The 14413-nt window shown below is 59.9% G+C and overlaps 5 protein-coding genes across 5 annotated transcripts; 1 reads left to right on the forward strand and 4 right to left on the reverse strand.

The window, feature by feature from the left end:
• Nucleotides 1-138: 138 nt before the first annotated feature.
• On the forward strand, nt 139-1846 carry PAN0_002c1312 (uncharacterized protein; the record flags this gene model as incomplete). Its single annotated transcript, XM_014803479.1, has 2 exons — nt 139-1614; nt 1700-1846. 2 exons carry the CDS (start codon nt 139-141, stop codon nt 1844-1846), a joined length of 1623 nt encoding a protein of 540 aa, XP_014658965.1.
• A 75-nt stretch (nt 1847-1921) lies between these two features.
• Nucleotides 1922-4063, reverse strand: PAN0_002d1313 (histone acetyltransferase; the record flags this gene model as incomplete). The annotated part of the gene is made up of 1 exon (XM_014803480.1): nt 1922-4063. The coding sequence occupies one exon, from the start codon at nt 4061-4063 to the stop codon at nt 1922-1924; it is 2142 nt and encodes a 713-aa protein (XP_014658966.1).
• A 714-nt stretch (nt 4064-4777) lies between these two features.
• PAN0_002d1314 (methyltransferase domain-containing protein) lies at nt 4778-6391 on the reverse strand (the record flags this gene model as incomplete). Its single annotated transcript, XM_014803481.1, has 1 exon — nt 4778-6391. The coding sequence occupies one exon, from the start codon at nt 6389-6391 to the stop codon at nt 4778-4780; it is 1614 nt and encodes a 537-aa protein (XP_014658967.1).
• An 836-nt stretch (nt 6392-7227) lies between these two features.
• PAN0_002d1315 (PR-1-like protein) lies at nt 7228-8091 on the reverse strand (the record flags this gene model as incomplete). Its single annotated transcript, XM_014803482.1, has 1 exon — nt 7228-8091. The coding sequence occupies one exon, from the start codon at nt 8089-8091 to the stop codon at nt 7228-7230; it is 864 nt and encodes a 287-aa protein (XP_014658968.1).
• A 1558-nt stretch (nt 8092-9649) lies between these two features.
• Nucleotides 9650-12538, reverse strand: PAN0_002d1316 (plasma membrane H+-ATPase 1; the record flags this gene model as incomplete). The annotated part of the gene is made up of 1 exon (XM_014803483.1): nt 9650-12538. One exon carries the CDS (start codon nt 12536-12538, stop codon nt 9650-9652), a length of 2889 nt encoding a protein of 962 aa, XP_014658969.1.
• Nucleotides 12539-14413: the final 1875 nt, after the last annotated feature.

Consider the following 14413-nt stretch of genomic DNA (forward strand, 5'->3'; position numbering starts at 1 on the left):
GTCCAGATCGGGAGATTTGCCTCAAGTGGAGAAGAAGAAGCTGGTTGACGTGAGCAAGAAGCCTCCTGTGGCTACCTCTCTTCCTCCTCTTCACATAGCCCTCCTGCTTTCTACTGGCGGGAACGTTCACGAGCCATCATGTCCTCATTGCGAGCATCCTCTGCGGCGCGCTCCATCATCCGATCGGCTCGCCTCCCGGTCCAGTCCCGGAGCCTTCAAGTTCTTCCCAGGTTCGCTGAACAGCATCCTCAAGTCCGAGCACTTTCATCCACATTCCCACGACTGTCCAGTCCTCCTTCATCGCCGTCCAAGAGCCCTTTCGGTGTTGGCAACGTTGAGACGCCTGGCTTCCGACCGCGCCCGTCCGTCAATGGCCCGGGTGCCGTTCGCATCGGCACTCTCTTCGCCTCGCTCATCACGCTCGCGGTCGTTGTCACCGGCTACGGCCTGTACGAGTACTACACCTCCTTCTCAGCCTGGCCAGTCTCGATCCGCGACGATCTCCGCGCTGCGCTCAAGGCGCGCAATCGCGGCGATGCACGTCGCTCCGAGAACTTCTTCCGCAAAGCGCTGGCCACGGCGCGCTCGATCAAGGGCGAGCTCAACGAGCCGACGCCGACGCCTAAGGGCCAGCCCGCGGGACTGAAGGGCGAAGCGATGCTCAAGATCTCGGGCATTGCCATCGCGCTTGCTGCATTGCTGGAAGGCGAGGGTCGCGTTGTGGACGCTTACGACGTGCTGCAGGACGTTTGGGACGAGATCATGCAGACCGGCATGTACGGAAGGGTGGCGGACGAAAAGGGCGAGATGCCGAGGACGGATAGAGACAGGATGCGCGCTGTGCAGGTTGCTCAGAAGCTCGGTATGCTCGGTCAGCTGCCCGAGGTGCGAATCGAGCTGCTGAACCGAGCCAAGCAAGCACCCATTCAAGACGCCGCAGAGGGCAAGGATGATGCCAAGCCGTTCCGATTCAGCCTCACGGGCACGGCCACCTCGGAGGATCCTGCTGAGCGCTGGCTTGTGTGGAGTGTCGAAGAGCTATTCCGTCTCATTCTACCCGCCGATGTACACGCCTCTGCACTCGCTGCTGCAGCTGCGGCGCCCACCGCGTCGAAGTCTGCCCCTGCGCCCAAGGCTACGCTGACAGAGGTAGAGCCACCGACGTCGATCTCGCTTGCAGACCTCGACCTGCCCGCCTGGGTCACCAAGCTCGACGTGCTCAGCTCCGTCGAAGCACTTGGCACGTTCTACGCCGCAAAAAGTGTACCCGAGTTTGCGGTGCCTCTGTATCTGCAGGCGCTGTCGATCCTGCTGCCGCCCAGCACTCTCTCGGCCAACCGAAGCGCGCCGACCGCAAGCGAGCGCTGCAAAGCCGGTCTGATCATGAACAACCTCTCGCAGCTCCTGTCGGGGTCCAACATCAAGGACGCCTCCAAGTGGGCACTCAAAGGTCTCGAGATCACCGACACCACCGTGCAGAAGGCCGGGTTTGAAAGCCAGCCCAGCGCTGGCGTTGAGGTGGTGCAGTCGTCACAGGAGCGCACCAACGAAGTGCGTCTCGAATGCCTCGGCGTCAAACTCACCCTTTTGTACAATCTCGGTGTCCTCAGCGACGTAAGTGTTTTTTCCTTTGCTCTATACCACGCCTTGACCTCATGCTAACCAGCTTCCTCTTTCCTTTGATTGGACGTGTGTGTAGATGGCGGGCGACAAGTGCTCGGCACGCGTCTACTTTCAGAAGACCTACGCTCTGGCAAGCAAGCTCGAAGGACCCGCCTTCACCGTGGCCAAGAACAAGGCGGCCGAAAGCCTCGCCCGCCTCGAACGCCGAAGTGCCTCCAAGTGAGTCGCTACAACACAGACAGATCTTCCGAAATGCAGTTTCCATTGCACAAGTTTTTTTCGTGAGGATTGCGCAGACTCAAATGAGTGCGTACGATTCGTCCAGCACGGCAGGACGCACGTTGAAGCGTTCGATCGCCGAGCGGATCGCGTCGCGTGTAAGCAGAAGCGCGGGTTGCCCGTGTGCGGGTGTCGACGGGCTGCCCTGGCCGCTCTTGCCGTTGGCTGATGAGGCCCCGTCTTGCGACGCGCCGTTCTGCGACACAGCCGCACTAGAGGCCGGAAGGAATGGAGTTGACGCGGCGTTGAGCATGCCCGCTTCCGAGAGCGCAAGCACGATGTCGTCCGGCCGGATATGCGTAAGACGCGAGAGCGCATCGAGCGTCACATTCATCGTGCACGGCTCGTTGGCACGCAGCTTAGCAACGTCCAGCGCAGGATGAGCCGCGTCTGGCGATCCGGCCCCGACGCCGTTGGAGGCAGTTCGTGCAGAATTTGGCGTCGTCCCTGCCTGCGTGTGCGCGTTGTCGTTGGGCGCCGGCTGGATGCGCGCAGCCCGTAGCGCACGAGCAGGCGTGCTACCCGCCCACCCTTTGAGCCGGATTTTGCGCTTCTGCGCTGCCGCAGCCGCGGCAGTAGTATCGGAACCGGCGATGACTTGGCCATCGGCCTCTGAGGCAAGTTTGCGCAGCTCTTCGTAGCCGGGCTGGTGAGAAAGCGCTTTGATGTCCACGTCGAGCAGCTTGCATCGCTGGACGAGGATGTTCCAATGTCTTGCTGCCTCACTGACATTCGCCTTGTTTTCATCCTCCACGCTCTGACCAACCACATGTGCCGACCTCGCGGCCGATGATTGCCTGCGCCCCCTCGCTGCACTGCCCTTGCGCGGCTGGAGCGGACCGTCGAAGCACGTCACCAGCGCGCGCAACAGCACCGCCGTCCAGAACGATAGATAGCCTTTGAGCCCCAGATCCGAGAGCGGCCTCTCGGGCGTGCCGAGCATGCCTTGCGCTGCAGACAAATAGTACGAGAACTCGATCATGAGCGTGCCAAAGCTCTTTCGCTGAAACGGTGGAAAGGTGACGATGCACGCGAGGTTGTAGTCGTCGTACGAGATCTTCTCCTTGGAGAAGAAGCCGAGCGCATGGTCGAAGCTCGCATTGGCTGCATCAGTGAGCACGTAGAAGACGAAGGGCTCGACGTCAAAGTAGATAGTCTTGTGGTCGATGAAGAGCTTGCCGAAGAGCGAGAGATTCTGGCAATACAGCGTCTCTTGGGCGCCGTCGACCTCCCAGATGATGTGCGCGCCGCGCTGGTAGACTTTGCGCCCGGGCGGATGAGTGTTTCGGCAGAACTTGCGGTGGGCTGCATAGCCATTGTACGTCTTCATGTACTTGAAGCACCCGTCGCAGATCCAGAGCATCTTGGTCGGAAGAACGTCCTTGCGGCCGCGTGCATGGCCGGCGGCGGGCGACATCCGTGACGCAGATGCGGGCGAGTCGGCGCCAGTGTTGGGCGCGCGCCTCGCTGCGGGAGATGAGGCTGCTCCAAGTCTCAGGGATGGCGACTGGTTGCGCTTGTTGGACCCCAGACCTGTAGACACGTGCGAAGACGCCGCCGAGCCATCGGTAGCGTCATCGTCGTGGTCGAGTGGATATGGACTGTAGTACCACGTCTTGATGTCAAAGTTGCCATACAGGACGCGGTCGATGTTACGCAGCGCTGGAGTCTCGGGCGACGAAGCCGGAGCATTCTTCCTGCTGCGAGGGTGAGGGAGGCGATCTGGCGGTGTCGGTGATGCCTGCCTGCTGGCTGAGGGCGTTCGGCTGCCGTCGCTGTCGTCGTACTTGAGCTCGTTCTCGGCTTTCCTCTTGCCCTTGTCGCCCGGACGTGTTGCCGTGCTCAGCAGCAGATGATGAGGGTCGGATGGAGCAGGTGCGGCTGTCGGTGCAGGGCGAGCGGATACCGGACGAACGGAGGACTGATCGACCCATCCATCCATGCGCTTATCCTGGTCGTGGCGGTGGATGTAGTACTGAACATGGTCGCTCTCGGACCCAGCCTGCGTGCTCGATGGGCTGCCCCAGCGTCGTGAGATGACTGTGGCGAGAAAGACGCTCCCTGTCTCGGAGTCGACCAGCTCGCAATCGGCGCCGACGGGGATCAAGGGCTGCTGGTTTGGCGGAGTCTGCTGGCCCACGGCAGGCGAGGCGGTCGGCATGATGATACAGACGAGCTCTAGCGGCGGCCTCGAGCCGATTCGAAAGGGTCACCACTCTCGAGTCACAGGAACATGGCGACGTGACTCTTGTTGCTTGCTCCGCCCTGACGCCCGATTGCAGCTGGCGTGTACCCTGGGCCGCGAGTTGAGACTAACGCGTCGGAGACCGGCCGGACACTTTTGGAGTCGGATACGAGTCCAACGTCAGACTGTAAGAATGCAGTACTGAAGATAGATGTGGACGGACGCGAGAACGCAAGAACGCGAGGGCGTCGGCGCTTCCGATGGTGTGAGCAGTATGGCTAGAGGCAAGGGAGGGCTCGAAAGGGCGGCACGAGCTCAAAATCGGATCTTCCGAATGTCATCAACCTCCACGCTCGCGCCTCCACGTCTGGTCCGCCAACGCGAATTCCGCAGCTGCCAAAAAAAGGTTACGTCCCTTTCATCTTTCGTGCTACCCAAGCTTGAAATCTTGAGCAACATCTCCGTGATGTGCACTGACGGAGCATATGGTGGACCCATCATACAGAGTTCGCAAGCATTGCAGAATTGAGAGTAACAGGGCTGTGGATGTCGTGAATTAATGCTACGAGTTGTGGAAACGGAGATGCAAGTATGAAAGTGGGGAAGACCGAAGGGAGCGACTGAGCGAACGAAGATGCTATGCAAGAGACGAAAGTGAAGCAAGGTGCAAGAGATTGGAGGGCTGACGGATCAGCATTCCACGAGGGAGCGACGGATGCACAGGACAGCGCCCGAGTGGTGGCACTCGATCTCGGCGTCAAAGTCGATGCCGATCTGTTGGCAAAGCTTCTCGAGCTCGACGGCGGCCAGATCCTCGTCTTGCAAGCTGAGCTGGCGTTGTTCCGGATTTTCTTGTAGGAATTTGAGATATGCTGAGGTCGATCTGGTCCAATCCGCCATCTTTCTTGGCGTTGTCGTGGTGATGACCAGATCGCCCGCCGAGTTGTCGCACCAGGCCGCCCGACGCACGCCCGGACGGATCCACTCGGGCAGATTGTCCATGGTGGCAGCGAGCTGCTCTGGATCGTCCACCTGGGCGAGGCGTGCCGAGGTGGCTTTCTCACCAAGCACCGTGGGGTCATCGACGGGAATCCAGCAGTACGAGCTGCGGTCCCACAGCTGCTCCAGATCGGGGCTGTGTTCCCACGGCATGGGCAGCTTGCGATACAAGCCCGCCTTGCGTAATTCTTCGATCGCCATGTTGCCCGTGTCGTAGTAGCGTTGCACCTCGGGATAGTCAAAAGGAAAGTCGAGGAGCCAATCGCGAAGCGGCCGAATTCGCTCGCCCATCTCTCCAGTGTAGGGTCCGATGACGGGTCGGCCGCCCGTTACGACGAGCGTGCCGCCGGGCTTTAGCAACGAGGACCACTTCTGCCAATTGGAGCGGCCCGACTCGGGCGTTTCCCAGTCCATCCAGTGGATGCACGCCGCCATCATGATCAGATCGACCTTCTCGCCCGGCGGCAGGATGGGATCTTCACCGCGAGCCTGACTATACTCGATGCGTGCGGCGTCCTTGACAGGCGGCAGATTCACCTCGGCGAGCTCTTCGGCCGACATTTGCTTGACCGTGTTGGCCAGCTTGAGCATGTTAGGCGAGGGATCTTGGCCGTATACTTTGGCGAAGCGCGTGGCGAGGTGGATCGACATTTGACCCGGTCCGCAACCGATCTCGAGCGCCGTCTGCCAGCGGTTGCCTGAGCCTTGTCGGTCGCCTTGCCCGTGATAGTCAAAGGCGGTCTGGGTCATGGTGGGTGGATAGGGTGTACGAGCACGCAGATACTGCATGGCATTGTACGAGTCATGGCTCCACGCGGAGCCGAGGCTGTGCGGCGCCATTTCGAGGGCGATCTCTAGCTCGGCCTCAAAGTCCGGATCGAGCGGAAAGATGATATATGAGCTGCACGCCGAGGACGACCAGGTGGGACTCGAAGGCGACGACAACGAGGACGCAGAGGAGAGAGAGGCAACCGAGCGTGAAAAGGGAGGAGTGCGCAAGCTTCTAGACGGTGTCAAGGAAGCGAAGAGGCTAGGATTCCCGATGCGATCGACCTTGAGGATATTGCAGAAGGATCCGAAGCTTGGATCCGGGCGCTCTTGATTGGTCTTGTTCTTAGTGGGCCTGAGGTGGTAGAAGAAGCGCCGGAGGCCATGGGGGAGCGAGCGACTTTGACGAACGGATTGGTCGGGGGCCGGCGGATCTATGTGTGTTTGGTGGTCTAAGGCTGGTGAAGTGGGTGGCTCTGAAGATGTTTTGAGCGCATGCGGCACAGCTTGAGCTAGGAGCTGCGCAGTGCGTTGCATGGATGTGGGCTCGCGCTGACTTGGTGGTGAGGAGGATTCCAGCGGGGAAGAAAGAGCCGTCGCATGAACGCGGGCCATCCTCTAGATGGCAGGCGAGACACAAGCTTCGGCAGGGTCCACACGCTTTCAAGCCGAACGCGCGCGGGGCGTTTCCGATGGCACGACAGTCGGAAAAGACGGATATGCCGAAATCAAACTGACAGCCGCAGTGCGCTCCAATGCAACTGGCACGGCTATTACAACGCTACTGCCTGAAAGCCAGATGCTCAGATGAAGGAGACCAAGATGGTGGGGAGCGCAGGTGATGGAAGGAGAAGTGGGGGGTGCGGATGGTGGGCTGGACCCACCTGCCTGCCTTTTATTGTACTTGTGGAAGAATGCACCGGTAAAACTCGTTGTCCATCTGGCACCTTCAGGCACCACCGACTGCAATGAACAGCCCCTTTGTGGCGTTTGCTTTCTTTCTGCATCCGGTGTCGCAGGGCTTGCACAATGTCGAGCGGAACATGCATCGAACGCTTGGACACCTTCCGGTGCAGGAAAGACGGCCCAAGCCGCTGTACCAATGCGAGGAAGCGTGCCTTTTTTTTTCTCACGCAGGCGCATCCCTTTGTCTCCGTGCCCACGGTCTCGTCGGTTCTACCGAAACGCTTTGAGCGCTGCAACTTTGCACAGTCCCTTGCAAGTTGAACTCTTCCATTGATGGCTCATGAGCAATATGATATACTAGCAGAACAAGACTTAGCGTGTCGACCAGCGACCTGCTCTTCCCCGGCTGAGGAACCTGCCTCGCCACACCTCAACAGTGCCTGCACTGCCGATCTTTCCTGACCCTATTAGGTCGAAAATACGTTCTGAAGGAACTGGCCAATCACGTTTCCGGGTGGGTTGTAGTTGCACACGACGTAGGTGGCGGAGCCCTGGCTGCCAAGCCCCATCTGGCTAGCGGAGCAGTCCTGAATGGCGCATCCTAGCTTCGTCGTCGACTTCCAGACCATCTGCGTAAAGTGACCCGTCGCATCGCTGTACGCGCCCGAAGCAAAGCTGTACTGCGAAACTTCGTCGTACCACATGCTGCACGAATCTTTGGCGCCAAAGTCGCCTGCGGTACCTGCGGCGATGTTCTGGCCGTAGGGGTTGTTTGGCGTGTGCTTCCATTGGCATCCTGCAGCCCACTTGGCAGCGGCCGAGGCGAGCGTGCTGTCCCACGTCAGCGCTGAGGCAGAGTGTTTGGCTCGGTCGGCATTGTGCATTTCAAGCATCGTCTGCTCGAAGCTCGACAGGCTCGACGAGCCCCCCGATGTCCCTGTAGAGCCGGTGGATCCAGTGGAGCCACTCGATCCGGTGGAGCCGGACGACGAGCTTGAGACTGGAGCCGACGATTTGGGCTGGGTCGAAGACCCTTTGGTGTCGGGATAGTAGCTGCTAGGGCGTGCCGAGCTGGTCTTGTGCTGGTGATTTCGGTTTCGTCCCGACGAAAGCGAGTTTACGGTGGCCTTGACCTGCTTGGCCTTCCGGTGTTTCTTGCCTTTGTGGTGATGCTTTCGGACCGGAAGGTCGCAGTCTGAAGTGCCGCGAGGTTCAAATCCGGCTTCTCCGAGCGAAAGATCTCTGGCTTCTGCGCTCTGAGACGCCACTGTGAGCGGAGAGAGGACGGCAAGCGCTCCGAGCGCAGCGGCCAGCGATGCAGTGAGCTTCATGGTGATGGTGATGAGTAGATTGGTGCTCGTCCTGCGGCGTAGGGAGCAGCTCAAGCGGTCGATGAGAACGGGCGAGTTTATATGTGAAGGAAGGACGGCGAGCGTACGAGCAACAGAGGGGAAGCCAATTGACGGTGCGCCGCGAGGTATCCTGTACCAGGGCGGTTGCACACCTTGAGAACTGCACAGGCGATCATCCAAGGGTGCCGAGTCTCACTGGGCGATCCCCGCACAAGGCGCCAGCCGAAACCAAGTCTTTGACGTATCAATGCTGCGGGTGGGCTGCAGTTCTGCAAGGCGATTGCTACAACCAGCCACCGGCAGGCTGTCGTGCCCTGCGCCAAGGAGGCGAGTTGACCTGTATGCAAGCCGACCAGGCCTACCAAGGGATGGAAGCTGGACACTGTGCGTGCGTTCAGAGTCCGACTCGGAGACACACACCTTTACGCCGCAGGCGCGCCGAACCCCAACGCGCTGCATCGGAAAGCCTGTCCATCCGTCCCCGCTCGACTGCCCGCTGGTGGGCTTCTGCTCGACGATGTGGGCTCTAGCGATACGAGTATTTGCTTTCAGCAAGATTGGCGCAAGGGCGCCCACGAGGTGGGCGGGGCGACGCCGAAGAAGGCGAAAAGGTGGGCAACCTGTATGAAATGCTGCCTGTCACCACAACCTGTAGCCGTAATGCTCGCAGCAGGTCGCGTGGCAACGCGCTCCAGCCGAGAGGCAACCCTGGCATCGCTGGCAATTTTCGACTTTCTGCACAACGCGACAGGGCAGCGCTCTTGAGTGTTGGTCTCGCTAGCGTCCAAATCATGCCAGCGCACACAGTTCGCCGTCTGCCCGAACCGCTGCCGGCGCCCTTGATGCTGGCCTCTCATGCCGTTGAGCGGCGGCAGCAGCCCGAACACCTGCAGCAAACATGGCGACCCCCTTGTCCCTCCGCTAGCGAGGTCCTTACCCACACACGACGTCATCGCTCTCGGCTGCCACTAATTGCAACCACTCGGCAAAGCACCCGCCCACAGCATCCGTCTCAAGCCAGGGGTCTAGCAGTCTCGAGCCTCGCACCAGCCGGGCAAGCTCACTCTACGACAAGACAGACCATTTCGCTGCGCGATACGCACGCTAACTCCATCGAGCCCGCCTTCGAAGCCAGCTCAAGTCCATCCCGCTTAGACCAGCACGCACACCAAGAGCAAATGTTGTTTAATCGATACTATAGCAAGCGAGAAGATAGTTTGGGACACGAAGCTCTGTATATGTGATGCGAATAGAGAAAGACGAGGGTGGGAATGAGGGGATGCAGTGATGCAGCCGGGCTGGTCATGGACACTGGCCCAGCCTTGGCACGGATTCGATTCATCGCAGCCAGCATTCAGCGCCAGAGCATCTCGAGCGAGAGCTCCTGCAACACACACTGACACGACAGTCGTCGTCAGCGAGCATGAGCGAGTTCATTCAAGACGAAGCTCTTGCGCGTCTATGCGACAATGCGAGGCGGAACGAAACGTGCGACGAAGGAGAAGAGAAAGAGAGCCACTCCGAGACGACGCCCAGCTTACTGGGTCTTGGAGAGACGGCGCGAGGCCTCCTGGGCCTGGATGCTGCCAAGACGCTGGAGCTCGGTGCTCGACATGTGGATCTTCTTCTCGCCACCGAAGCCGACCTTGCGCTGGGCACGCTTGAGGAACGAAGTACGGTTCGAGTACATGCTGTCGGCGCGCGACGTGGTGCGGCTGAGGCTCTCGTGGGCCGCAGCGGGCGACTTCTTGGAGCGGATGTTGCGGAGGAGGAACTTGGCGAAGAACTTGACCAGGTCCATGGGGATGTACCAGATGATGTTCCAGACCCAGACGATGCCGATCCAGCCGCCCTCGATGGCGCGGACGTTGGTGAAGCCCCAGTTACCGTAAGCGGCGATGATCGACGAGATGAGCTGGGCAAGGCAGAAGGCGCCCATGAGAGCGAACGAGGGGCGCTCCATCCACGAGAAGCCGTGGGAACGGGTGACGAAGATGAGGGCCTGGGCGAGGATGGCGACCTGGAGGTACATGATCATGTGCAGACGAGGGTCGTTGGGGTCGCCGTGCAGGGGCGTGACGCCGAACTTGTCCTCGAAGAAGGTGGTCTCGTAGATGACAGCGAAGAGCGCAAGAGTGGAAGCGACCTGGTACAGACCGTAGAGCGAGCCGCAGAAGAAGAGCTCGGTAAGGTCCCAGTGCTGGGGCTCGAGGGCGGGCTTGACAGTGTCGAGCGACAGGGTCATGATGGAACCGTCGTTGAGGAAGGCGATGATCAGAACCATGAAGGGAGGGAAGTCCGACTTCCAGATGAAGGCGAGCAGAGCGAAACCGACGACGACACGGATGGTGATGGCAGCAGCGTAAGCGGCGTAGTTCTTCATACGGCCGAAGATGATACGCGACTGGCGAATAGCCTCGACGATGGTGGAGAGACCGGGCTCGGTGAGCACAATGTCGGCGGCACCACGGGCGGCATCGGTAGCACCCTCGACGGCAACACCGACGTTGGCACGGGCAAGGGCAGGAGCATCGTTGGCACCGTCACCAGTCATGGCAGTAAGGTGACCAAGACCCTGGAGACGCTTGACAATCTCGTACTTGTGCTCGGGGAAGACACCGGCGAAACCATCGACGTCGAGGATCATCTCGTCGAGCGACTTGTAAGGGCTGCCAGGGGGGAGGACACCATCGACGAGAACCTTGGAGTTGAACATGCGGTCACCAAGACCAAGACGGCGACCGGTCTCCTTGGCGATAGCGAGCTGGTCACCAGTGACCATCTTGACGCGCACACCGAGGGCCTGAGCGTTGTCGAGGGTCTCCTTGGTGTCGTGGCGGGGAGGGTCGAAGATGGCAAGCAGACCAAGCAGCTCGAAACCGTTGCCCTCAGCCTCGACCTCACCGGAGGGAACCTCCTCGAAAGCGACAGCGAGACCACGCAGACCACGGTTGGCGAACTCCTCGACGTCGGCCTCGAGGCGGTTCTCCTGGTCCTCGGTTTTGTTGCGCTTGCAGAGGTCGATGATGATCGAAGTCATACCCTTGGTGACACGCTTCATCTTGCCGGTGGCCTCCTCGAGGTAGGTGATCTCGGTGCGCTTGTCGACGGGGTTGAAGGGCTTGAAGTCGAGCAGCTTGATGCCGGTGCGAGCCTCAGCAGGGTCCTTGAGGGTGCCGACGATGGTGGCGTCGATGGCGTCCTGGTTCTCGGTACGCGAAGCGTAGGCGGCGAAGCGGATGACGTCCTCGACACCGGCCCAGTCCGAGTAGAGCTTGACGAGCTCGGTGTCGATGGTGAGCTTGTTGGTGGTGAGGGTACCGGTCTTGTCAGAGCAGAGGATGTCGACACCAGCAAGCTCCTCGATGGCGGTGATGCGGGTGACGATAGCCTTGTGCTTGGCGAGCTGCTGAGCACCGACGGCGAGGGTAACGGACAGAACACAGGGCATGGCGATGGGGATACCACCGATCAAGAGCACCAGGATGTTGTCGATACCACGGCGGTACTTGTAGCGGAAGCCGGCGTAGAGGATGAGGATCTCGAGGACGATGAACAGACCAATGGTGACCATGCAGAACAGACCGATGCGGGAAAGAACCTGCTGCAGGTGACCGGTGGTGTCGTCGTCGGAGCCAATGAGGGTAGCGGCACGACCGAAGAAGGTGTTGGGACCGGTGGAGATGACAACACCCTCGGCCTCACCCTGCTTGCAGATGGAACCGGAGAAGCACTGGTCGCCGACCTTCTTGCTGACGGGGAGCGATTCACCGGTGAGCGAAGCCTGGTCGCACGAAACGTTGATGGCGTCGAAGAGACGGCAGTCACCGGGGACGATGTCACCGATCTTGAAGGCGACGACATCACCGGGCACGAGGTCCGAGGACTCGATCTCGATCCACTTGCCGTCACGCTTGCAGCGGGCCTTGGGGGCGAGCGAGTCCATGAGCGCCTTGACGGCGTTACCGGCGTTGCGCTCCTCGATGTAACCGATGGTGGAGTTGATGAGCAGAAGGAGGACGATACCGACGAAGTCTGGCCAGTCAGGGGCCTTGCCCTCACCGTTGGAGAGGGCGATGGCGACAATGGCGGCACCCTCCATGACCCAGGAGAGGGGGTTCCACATGAAGGAGAGGAACTGGAGGATGGGGTTGGGCTCCTCGGTCTCAATCTTGTTGGGACCGAAGATGCCGCGGCGGCGAGTGCACTCCTCCTCGGTGAGGCCACCCTCGTTGCACTGGAGGAGGGTCCAGACATCCTCGAGCTCGATGGCCTCAATGTCGACCTTGCTCTTGTCGTAGAGGTCCTCGGCCTTGAGCTCGATGGTGCTCATGTCAACGAGAGCATGCTTGGGGCCGCTCTCGCCGTGCTCCTCATCGATGTCGCGGTGCTTGGTCACCTTCTTTTCCTGCTGAACTTCCGACATGTTGGCGGATTGATATGGGGAAGGAAAAAGTCTGAAGATGGATGGAAGAGCGATTTATAGGTAAAAGATGGGGAGGATGAACAAGCGTCAGTGGATTGCGCTTGTAGATGTGGGTTTCATGCAGAGGAGGTGCTGCCGAGATTTCATAATTGTGGGAGGGCCTCCGACTCCGAAGCCGCTCGCAACTAGCTATGAAGCCCCTGTTGCGTACGCCCGCCTCTGCGCGCTGGCAGCCTCTATGCGCCCCACTCTCGCATCGAGACGGGTCGCCCGGGGCACCAAGCGGAGGAGGCGGTAGAGCGGCATGGGCAGGAGAGGAAATTCGAGCCAACTTACCCTGTGAGTGACTACTCGATCGGATTCGCTCAAACTTAGGATCAGAGGCAAACCCAGTTGCTCGATCCAGAAGAAGAGACGAAGGAAGGGGGGGAAAGACTGCTTTCAGACTCGCGAGAGACGAAACGCAAAGTGAAGGTCGGGAGACGGCGCTTGTGCCTAATCTCTTTTCCGTGCGTAGGTCGAGGTGACGAACGGACGGAGGGGGAGGGTTGATGGAAGGATGGAGGTAAAGGTGAGAAGGTGAGCCCGGACGATCAGAGGAGGATGCTTCTACTATATACTCTTTGAGGGCTCTTGCTCTTCGGGGGGGCCGCCGAGGAGGAGAACCACACAGACACGGGCATGGACGGCGGCCAACTTCGCACCACGGTCACAACACACTGGTGCAGCGAAAAGGCCTCTCTTCTGGCGCAAGCTCATGCAGATGTTCTCGTGTTTGCATGGCAACAGCCCGGCAGCCAGAGCGAGCGGGCGAGGGCACAGGGGTGGGGGACGAGCCAACGGCCTGCGGCACCAGGAAGAACGGAGCCCGTTTCTGGTCGGCACAACCGAAAAAAGGCGAAAGATAACCAGCCCACACGCAGGAAAAGAGCGACGGAGGCGGAGGTGCCGGGCGGACAGTCAAGCCCGCTGACCGACCTGGCTCCATATCTCCCAGAATCTTGGCCAATCGGCAGGCATTTGAGCTGCTTCCCCCTCCAAATCAACGGCAAAGGCCAGGGCGACGGCAACAAAGAGCACGACGCCGGAGCTCAGACAGAGCAAAGGCGGGCGTAGGGCGGCCGACGGGTGTCAAACTTGCGAGTGGCGAGCAGCAGCACCAAGCATGCATGCACTCATGCAGAGTAGGTCAAGCCCGCCTGCTGGGGCGCAAAGAGGGGAACCGAATCCAACGTGCAGTTTTCCTCACTTTGCCTGGGCCAGCTGCGAGCGGCAGCTCAAATGCAAGGCTGCAGCCCGCCCCAACACGCAGACAACAAGTGAAGCTGGAAAAAAAAAATCAAAATCAAAAAAGGTCCGAATCCTCGAAAACGGAAGTTCAACACGCGAGGGTCTCTCCGTCTTGACAGCTCCAGTGCCTGTCGGGCTTTTGCAGGATCGATCGACACGGACCTGTCAAGCAACGAGCGAGTTTGGAATCTTTCGCACTTTTGACTGCTTGGCAGCCCACACGGCCCGGCGCCTTTATGTTTGCGTGCCTTGAGCCGACGCAAAGAAAAAAGTTTTCGCCCTCGACCCGCCACATGGAGCTTTTCGGCGCTCGCTGCCCTCCGGTCCGTAGACCGTGCCGCCCTTGGACCGCCTTGCCAATTGGTCATTCGGCATTTTGGACCGCCTTGCCAATTGGTCATTCGGCATTAGTCGCACTCGAATGGCAGTCCATGGATCACGGTAAAGCTACTGTATCTTTCAACGTTAACGCCGATCGTCTGACAAGGCTTGAATTCGTCTTGCGAACGCCAATGAGCTAGGGCGTGATGTGGGCGCGAGGGCGCAATTGTGTCATTTGCAGGCTCGTGCAGAAGGAGGTCTACA

Source organism: Moesziomyces antarcticus, assembly GCF_000747765.1.
Source record: "Moesziomyces antarcticus DNA, scaffold: scaffold_v10002, strain JCM 10317, whole genome shotgun sequence".
Taxonomy (NCBI): domain Eukaryota; kingdom Fungi; phylum Basidiomycota; class Ustilaginomycetes; order Ustilaginales; family Ustilaginaceae; genus Moesziomyces; species Moesziomyces antarcticus.